We start from the raw sequence: 10248 nt of genomic DNA, 5'->3' as shown, positions 1-10248 counted from the left end.
CCTGGATCCCAGCAATGTAACCAAAATATCACAATATAGAGTGACCAGAGCAGCCTGGATCCCATCGCTGCCACCAAAATATCACAATGTAGCGCAGGAATAGGCAACTCCCAATATCCAAGCCCTACTCATGCCTGATTACCTGGTTCAGGTGTGTCCAGCCAATTAAAACCTGCCAGAGCAGGGTAAGTTGGAAAACATGCAAGAATGCGACACTCGAGGCCGGGAGTTGCCTATCTCTGATATAGACTGACCAGAGCAGCCTAGATCCCAAAGCTGCCACCAAAATATCACAATATAGAGTGAGGTCCTCTCCCTTTAATTGGCTCCAGTTAATTGCCTGGCCACACCCAGGAAGGAAGCTACTTTAACCAAACAATAAAAACAGACAACAACAGATACAGGTTTCTTATAAAATATACATATTGTAAATATAATAAATAGACATATAAATAAACAACTCAAATCAATAATAAAAAAAAAAAAACTCCTTAAACAAATCCAAACTCCATCCTCCTCTGCTTCCTATGCCCCACCTCAAACAGGAAGTGGACCCTTGGCCACCATTTTGTGCTCTAGTTAACAGGAAGAAGAGGTGAGAAATATAAGAAATTAATAAACAACTTTAAAACTTAGGTGTATGTTATGGTTATTTAAATGAAACACTCAGTGGAACTGTGAGACTAATGTGAGTTGTATTTGATTTGTTGACAAGTAGGCAACACGACTCTGTCATTCGAACAAATCTATTCCATTTTATGTCCAAATACTAAAATTTTCACCACTTCACCAATTTTCACCAAGCCTTTTCCAACTGTAGGTGACAGACATAGGCTAATGAACAGCAGAAAAAGAAGAAGCACTTTCCTGCTTGTCCAGGGTGAACAAATGGCCGGTGTGTATGTAGTTTAAAAGTGGGATTGTGTCAGATCCTTCTAAAAAAAAAAGCTAAACTTTTAAATAAATCCATCAAGGGATAATACAAAATGTTTTTTTTTTTCACAAATATAGCTTCCTTTTTTAACTGTAATCGTAGCTAATGTGTTATTTATTCAGTCAGGAGAATATATCTGCTCAAAAATGTTCTTTATCTGTAGGGTACATTTAAAGGATTAAAATTTAGAGGTTTGCTACTTTGAAAATGCACCACATGCAGGTAAAGATTTTCTTGCTGTGGTCATTTTTATCATTTTCCTTTGTTTAATTATAAGATTGGATGTTCCCATTTTTACAGGATTGCCCCTGCTGGTTTTTAGGAATTATCTCTATCTTCCTCAGTTTAAAGGGTCTTGAACCCGCCTTGTGCTGTATGCAGATTAATTAAATCACAATAAATATAATGAAGCCCATTAGCCCCACAACTGAAATTGAATGATCTCAGAGGAAATGGGAATACAAATCAGTTAGAAATCATTGTTTGCAGCCCACCAGCAGCTGCGTTGATGATGTGTTTTCAGCATCACCCCTGTCCTCATCAACTCTGTCAGCAGACCCAACATTTTTGCCGCTGACATGATTGTGGGATGCTAACGTGGCTAACTTCATGTGGTGAGCATCAACGTTTTCACTGTCAAAGCTGTTAGCGTGCAGACAGGGCTCATGCCGCAGCTGTAATAACTGTCAAACTTATTGTGGCGGTGAGTGACGTCATCACCATGCCGCCACCATCATTGCCCCTGCCACTAGAATACAGCAGTCATCATTTTCAGTGTGACAGAGAGCCCCGCTATGGCATCTTTTATTATCGTCATCATCGCTGCTCAGGATTGAAATTGCCCTCAATGAGAAACTTGAGTAATTTCTGAAAATACCATAAATTGATTTTACTGCCACGGTTGCCACCATTGCTATTATATTTGTCATTGTTATCGCCATCAAAGGTGACATCACAACCATTGTAGTTTTCTTGTCTAACTTCACGGCTGTTGTAAACATTTCAACAGCTGATTAAATTTAGTGTGAAGATCACAGCTGCTGTGCGGCACTGGTTCTTCACCACAGATCTCAGGGGATAAGCCACTGATGATGCTGCATCAATATCAAGAGTCCAAATCCGAATGAATAGATTTATCTTCAGTCCAGTGGTAGAGCTAGAACGTTTTATTGGAGGGGTGGGAGGGGGCAGAAGTCTTTAGCATGGTGGCAAATGGGAATAGCAGGGTTGTCTGCCTTTACAAAAGAAAGAATCAAAAAATGTTTTTCTAAAAGTTTTTATTATTGTTATTAATATTTATATTGCAAGATCAATTATTTTAGCTGATGCTGAAAGGTGCTATGAATAAGGCTAAAAAGACCTTGATTATATTTTTTTATCTTAATCTATAATGATTCTAATATTGACTCAGCTCCTGCTTCAATCAGTTCTTTACTCATAGAAACTTTGTGCAGAAAAAAATGCATGAAAAAAAAAAAAAAATCCCAAACCTCCAAACACTGAATACAAAAGGACAGAAGGCAATCAAAAGAGAGTGGCCTGTATCAAGAGGGGTCACCGGCAGTGATAACATTAAAAAAACAATCCCTGCAGCCAAAACCATTGACATCACGGATGCATAGGGCTCTGACTGAGTAAATAATGAAACAAAAACACCGAATATGAAACTAATAATAAATAAAAATGGCAAAAAAATCTGAAATTCATATTAACTGGAAAACAATTAGGATGATAAGAATAAATATTAAACACAGAGTCAGAATGCTAAAGACATCATACAAAATAGGCAGGTAAAATATGAAAGCAATACACAAAAGCACAAAAATAAGATTTGCTTTTATGTCTGCAGCCATTCAAATCCTAAAAGACTGCCAAGCAAATATATTGAAGACTGAATAGTTTGTGAACCTTAGAGCAAAGAACGATGATGTGCCACAAATAAGTGAAACTAAGAGGGAAACAATTGGGCTAAATTAAAGAAATGATTTACAGGACTTAAATTATCAAAGGTAAGAGCAAAAAAAAAAATACAGAGAAACTTTATCTACTCAAAAACATGTCCCATTTGGATTTTTTCTGTTCATTTTCCTCATTTTCTTTTTCCCAATCCTGTCAGTTCAATTCAATTCAAACTTGCATTTTACATAGTTTTGGGAATAAAAACAATTTCTGATTGAGTTTCCTTAAAACACAAAGGACTCAAGGAAATATTACAAAGACTATTAGTTATGATGGAGGATGGGCCTTTACTTCACATTCATATTGGTAAAACAACCATTCAATTCCATTAGAGCTACGGTTTTTGCTCACAGTCTTTACATAATTAGATTGTCCTCTGTTTTGAAAAAAGGGCTTTAAACACAGAAGGTAAAAATATATTTATATATAATATATTCTTCCTACAGAACTGCTGAGGCGACTGAAGGTCTCAGAGGAAGCCCTTTTTCTAGGTTAGTTAATTTCAAACTCCCCTTGGACTCGATCAGCCCCCTGTGGGTCCATTGTGCTTCACTGATTAAAATATAGAGATGGTTCAGAAGGCAAATGAAAACCTTCTCTTCTGAAAGATGAAGGTGAACCCTGTGCAGTTCTGGGGTCCTTTGGAAATGTTTACGGCCCCTGGATGAGTTTACTGACATCCCAGCTTTGAGCTGTGTTAATCACTGAAGCTTTGTCACCCCAAAGCTCCATCCAAACCATCACACTGAGAGACGATCTCAGAGAGGGCTGAAGTGAAGGGTTGACGGTGAACCAGATCCTGGGTCGTTCAGACAGGGAGCAGCTGGATTTTTTGCTGTTTTGTAAACCATCCCCTCTGGATCAGATGAATCTGCAATCTCACTACTTCCTAAATATGAGTAAGGCTTTGAAGACACTAAATGCTACCAAACCCATTTGTCTAAATACCAAAGTATAAAACCCTCAGCAATGTTCGTCTAAGCACCCACTTCCAATGAAAAGTCTACGTAAACACATGCAAATGTTGGGCTTTCATGTACAATAACAAGTTTTTATGACCAGTTTGAGCTCAGTGTAAAAGCGCATGGCCATTGAACACATGTTGACAGCTAAACCATGTTCAACTTTGAACAATCACAGACTCAGATTTAGTAGTGACATATGTAGCAGTTGTTAATCTCACCAAACTCAGAGCAAAGCTGGTTGATCTGGTGAACCCGTCCACGGTGAGGACACTGACGACATCTGCATTTGTGCATTAAAATAAATATGAATTAAGACCACTCCTCTGACATGATGGTAATCCTTATACGCCACATGTGTCACAATCAAAATCAATGGGCCTCTAGATCATTTCAATTTAATTATTATTAATGGCCTAATGTTATCTTGCACTTATTTCCAACTTGCAAAATTTTGATAAAATATTTTTTTATGGAGTGTAAAATATTTAAAAAAAATTTTAAGGTTTAAGTTGATATATTCTGGAATAATTTTCCTGCTGATTTAATTTAATAGTAATGTTAAAAAAATATGTTTTTAAAGTTTTAAAAATTTAGTTTTACTGTTTTCAATAAGGTTTATTTTGGATTTTGGCCCCCTGTACGATTGAGTTTGACATCCCTGATATACGCCATTGCATGAACAACATAACAATGCATAACAATGAAAGTCAAACTGTTTCTGTTTCGTGCCCAATTCACAAGATTTGCACCCCTTAGAAATGTTTCACCAAGCCTCTTCCAACTGAAAGAGGCTTGGTGTGGATATGTGCTACCAAACAGTAGAAAAAGAAGAAACTTCTCCTTATTTTTCCAGTGTGAACACCACGGGCTAAACACGCATTATTAAATGTACGTCAAACCTACGTGCCTGCTGCACAGAGGTTATTATTTAACATCAAACACTGTGACCAAAGACATATCATCTAAGGTTTATTTATCTGTTTTTACTATATCACTTAAAATGGAGCACACTTTTCATCTGATTTAGCTGAAATACCTTAGAGTTTTAATTATGTTTCATCTAAAAACGAAATACCCAATTATAGAAAAAAATCAGTATGTCTGGCATCAAATATTTAACCTGAATGTGGACAAATAAACTTGGGAAGTTTTTGCAGTTCTCTTGACTACACACACACACATATATATATATATATGTAGTTATCAGACGTACTGCCTCCACATTAATCTTGCACATTCAGAATACATTCAGACACTGTAGATCTGTTCCGAATTTGACCTCATTCGTATGGAAATGTTAAATTCCGAGGACAGACGAATCAACTCTTGGGCTCTCATCTGACTGCCTCTCAATTCTGACACCAGCAGAAGCTCATTTTCAGTTCCAGCAGACACTGACGCAGCAGTCATGCAGAGGAATGTAGAGCAGGCGATTCACCGATTCTAGTTCAATCGACTGCTGAGCATTTAAGCTGACATCTGAACAAACATGCTGCATGAACTTGTGGAAAAAGGTCTCGGCTAAACATTTTAGTTTTTAACTCTTTGAACTCTGATGTTAGGAGCAAAATGTTATTTTGTCTCAGCTCAAGTAAGACAGACTATCTTTTTCTTGTCTTACAGCTCCTTACAGCTCTTTTATTAAAATGACTTCCTATACAAAGCTCATAACATAAAAACAAAAAAACAACAGATTTGAAACAAAAACTCAGATGCCCTCCAGACAAATGTGGTATCCCTGGATTTACAGGTTTGCACCACACAAAGTCTCAGCTCTGTATAGACCATTTAAAATCCTACAATACTGGACCAGTGTAGAAAACCACAGAGGTAACTGGTGGCAGCAGGTATTTAAAGGGGCTCCTGATCCAATCAAATGGTTCTTGCTGACAGAAACACAAACACATACTACTGCAAATGTGTGGAGATTATAAAAGACTTACCGTATTTTCCTCTTCACAATACATTCCTAAAATTTAAGTCAATTTTTTTTCTAAGAAATGAGAGTGCACCTTTTAATCCAGAGCGCCCTATACATGGATTAATTTTGGTTGTATTTACTGATGTTGAAGTGGTTTTCAGAGGTAGACGGTTCTCTGTCAAAATATCAGTCTTTTTTTTTTTTCAGCTCCAAACAAGGTTAGGTGTTATTGTAAATAGGCTAGATTAACGCGCCGATGTCAGACTGTATTTTTTACGTGTTACTAACAAAGTTAGGAGTTAGCATTTTCACAATAACGTTGGTTTTGGCTTTTTCAGTCTGGATTTTTTTAACATGTTACAAACAAGGTTATAAGTTGCATGTTGCGAATATCATAACACAGCTTAAGTGTCTAACATAGCCAATGTTTAGCGTGTTAAAAACACGGTTCTTAGTTATTAGTATAGTGAATTTATGCTAACACTTGTAAAACTTCTAACACTTTTAAAATGGCTAACATGTGGCGTTTTACAAACAAGATAGGGAGTTAACTGGTATTGTGAATTTACACTAACATTTCAAACATTTGTGAAATGGCAAACATTTAGCGTTTAAAACCGGATTGGGAGTTACGTGTATTGTGAAATTACGCCAACATAGCTAATGCTTCTAAAATGGCTAGTGTGTAACGTGTTACAAACAAGATTGGGAGTTACGGGTAATGTGATTTTATGCTAACACGGCTAACACTTCTAAAACTGCTAACATGTAGCATTCTAGAGGTATTGTAAACGCAGTTAACAAAATCTGACTGACAGACTTATCTCTGACTCTTTTCTTTTAATTAATGCACCTTATAGTTCAATGTGTTTCACGTATGACATTGGCCTACATCCATTGACGCTGCACCCTATTATCCAGTTCCCCTAAAGAACAAACAATTTAGTAAAGAAAATAGTGCACCCTTATACATTTTGAACATAAAAATGACCCTGGGTTATAACATCCTTCCAAACAAAAATGAAACATTCGTCATCTTAAAAAATGTTCATTTAGGGAGCTATTAGCAACACAATAAGTGTTTCCTGAAGTGTGCAGGATAAAAAAAAAATCCTTGAAGAAATTTAAAAAAGAAAACTGGTTAGGATCAGAAAATACAAATTCTAGTAGTTCTAATTGTTCATAAAGACATAGGTTTTTACTAAGTTTCAAATGTTCATGCTTTCTGCTGCAAGTATAATATTAGATCTTGCTGTCCTCACAAAGTCCACACAAATTCGGTGCAATAAGCTCTGTGCGGATTCATGTTTCAACCACCCACAAATTTCTCGTGAAATTGACAAAGCAGATATGCTATTTTCTATTAGATTTCCCCCCATCTTAATTACAAAAGTTTTATCTCAGCCTGTTGTGACAGTTCAGATTGCAGCTATTGCACAGAAACTCATTACCTTAACTATCCCGCTTCATTAACCCCTCTAGCACCCCCCTTACTTTAAAATAAGTTGCTAAATAAAACATTTTCCAATCACCACAAACATGTCATGGCTTTATGTGGTAAAATGAATGATTTGATGCCTAAAACTGACAAGGTCTCCATGTTGAAAAGCCAGTTTGCCAAGATTACTCAAGAAAAAAATAAATACAATTAAAGAGGTGGCCACAGCCTCCAAAAGCATTAAAATTTCATTTCAGGCTGTCACATTCAATCTGTCATCTAATCAGTCGCTCTGCTTGTTCCACCTCCTCCTGTCCCCCTCCCCATCCTCCAGACATTAGAGAGAGTGGAAGCCCCAAGCCGGTGATGGTGTTTATCCACGGGGGCTCCTACATGGAAGGAACCGGAAATATGTTTGACGGCAGCATCCTGGCCAGCTACGGGAATGTGATTGTCATTACCGTTAACTACCGTCTGGGCGTCCTAGGTAAGATCCTGCTTTTTAATACGACGCATCGCTGTCATGTTTATTGTTTACTCAAGGTTCCATTCAGTTATGGTGATGCAAAAACCAAAAGGTTCTGTTTCTCTTTGCTCTGTCTTTGGAGGTCTGTTCTCTGTCTGTGCAAAGCTCTTCTTTTTATTTCATGAGGGACCTGGCTGCAGACAAGATGGAGCCTTACATCATCGGACGGAAACGGAAATTAAAAAACATACCCTAACCCGAAAGTGATGAGAATTGTAGAAAAAGTGTTTATTAAATGCTAAAACCTAAAAAAAAAATAATAATTCTAAGAGTCTCCATTTAAGACTACAAACACATATACCAAAATGCAGCCATGCAGTGACCTGAATGCTAATTTTTCAGCAAATTCATCAGGTGGCTGCATAGCGACATTTGTCATCAGGGAGCAGTAGTTACACATGTAGTAGCCACTGAGGTTTTGAGAAAAAGTTTAAATTGTACAGCGACTAGAGGACTTTTCTCCAGAAGTTGACATCAGTCAGTGGCCGCCCGGGCACATTTTGGACTACACGGTGGCAGTCTAGAAACGCCACTGTAAAATTGGGCGACAGCTGGGAGGCCACAGGGTAGATCACTGACCGGCAGCAGTACTGTTTGGACAATGTGTAAACTATCAAGTGCCACCAGCCGCCTGGTAGTCCGAGAGTCTATGAAAAGTGGGCCGTTCTCCTCACTTGACTCCCACCATCTAAATACGTGACCACGCCAACAATTAAAAAAAAAAATCAGATGACGGCATAAAATCTGAAAGATTATGTCAATACCTCCTCATTGCCTATAATAGCGTTTTCTTAGAGGGATATGAGGGGTTCTTCCGGTTCTGGTCGAGGACTTCCGGTCCTGGATGTTGATATCTGCAGCCAGGTCCTCATGTATTCTTCTGGGTTGCTGATTAGCGGACATTATCTGTCTGCTGCTGAAATCTTGGCTGGAAATGATGCTGTTATTTATTTGGTTCTGGTTGTTCCTGCTATTATTGATGTATTGTTGTCCACAGTTGCGTTTTAATTGAGGCGAGGCTCAGTGCCATGCTTGGTCTGCAGTCAGGCAGACAGGTCAAGGCCTCGGCAGACTATTGCATATTTCTGTGACAGACTCAGCGGAAAGTGAAGGACATCAAGCCTTCTGCTGTTTTCCAATTTAAAAAGTGAATGGGTATTAATGCATAAAAACACTAGTTCTTGAACACTTCACACAGCTGCGTGTTTGGAGCACATGCTGTTCTCCCTGTACCAGAACATGACTTGATAAAAATGGACCCGAGCTGGAGCACTTTTGTGGATCAAACGTCCCCGCCTCCCCGTCTTTAGAGGAGCCTTTGATCTGTTGTGGCAGCATCAGCTCTGATCTGCAGTGCCTTCACTTTTTCATACCTATCTCAGTTTTCTGCCTGCTCAATCTTATCATTTCTCATCAGCCTAATTTCTAATTCATTTCCCTTCTGTACGGATGTCACTTTCATCCCCAGAGGGCAGGTGGATATTGCAAAGCATGGTGGAAACAAAGGTTGGCTGTCTTTATCCCACTTCCCAGCTGAAGGAGATTAGGTTATCTTTGAAAGTTTTTTTCATGAAATATGCAGCATAGCTACGTTTGTTTGTTGCATTTGGATACAAATATGTTGAAAAGCTTTTTATTTTTTTTTTATTATTTGGCTGAGTGACTGCTCCTCATTCATGTGATCACCATCTCCACAAGTCCAGATTTGCTACAGTTAGATTTTGGGTCAAAGTTCCAAGAACAGGAAAAGAATAATCTGGTGATTGATCCACATTTCTGTTTTTTTTAACTTGAGGCAAAATAATGATGTGAGTCCACATCAATGTAAACTATGGATTTTTGAATTTTGGGGCTAATCGGTGCGATAGAAAGGCCATTTGTGCAGTTATTTATTTATTTTTTTTTATCTTTTTCTTTTCAACAAATATTTGAAAAAAAAGAAGATGCAATGATTAGCTCTTTTTCCTTTAAAAAGATAAATGTGAAACAGAGGATCAAGAAGGATAACATGCAGTGTTGGAAACCAAAGTTGATATACCAGACATCTTTTTTCTAAGTTCACAAAGCTGAGTTGAAGAGCAATATAGTACAAGGTTCCTTAAATGTTTAAGTCACAACATTTGAAATAAATTACCTTTAGATCTGAAAATCAGTACAATGCAAAGCAATATACAAGACAGAACATGTAGATCCATTACTGCTAGTTTGGAAGTAGTATGTGTAGATATAGAGAAGAAGATGCTCTGATAAAAGCAGAAAAGATCCTTCCAGCTCATTGAATTGGAGAGAGATTTTAGGGGGGAAAAAATCCAGTTTTCCTTCAGTATTATTGTTTATTGAAATGTAGACATATCCTTATTGAACATTGCAATAAATTAAGATTTAGTTTGGCATAAGTGGACTCCAGCAGGAAATATCTGGTTGTTTGTTATATTTGTGACAGCATAGTAAAATTACTTTGTGCACAACTTTTTAATACAAAACATGATTAGGCTAAAAAAAAAT

General features: G+C 37.6%; 1 protein-coding gene across 1 annotated transcript in view; it reads left to right on the top strand.

Annotated features, from left to right (window-relative positions):
• nlgn1 (neuroligin 1) overlaps nt 1–10248 on the top strand; it is a 385517-nt gene that overhangs the window by 164775 nt on the left and 210494 nt on the right. Inside the window, exon 4 of the mRNA XM_036211636.1 lies at nt 7552–7704. Coding sequence (XP_036067529.1) covers nt 7552–7704 — 153 coding nt within the window. The remainder of the gene's footprint in view (nt 1–7551; nt 7705–10248) is intronic.

The sequence above is a fragment of the Oryzias melastigma genome, linkage group LG4 (assembly GCF_002922805.2).
Source record: "Oryzias melastigma strain HK-1 linkage group LG4, ASM292280v2, whole genome shotgun sequence".
Lineage (NCBI taxonomy): Eukaryota > Metazoa > Chordata > Actinopteri > Beloniformes > Adrianichthyidae > Oryzias > Oryzias melastigma.
The sequence above is the reverse complement of the archived record's forward strand: the minus strand, read 5'-3'. Positions and strand labels throughout refer to the sequence as shown.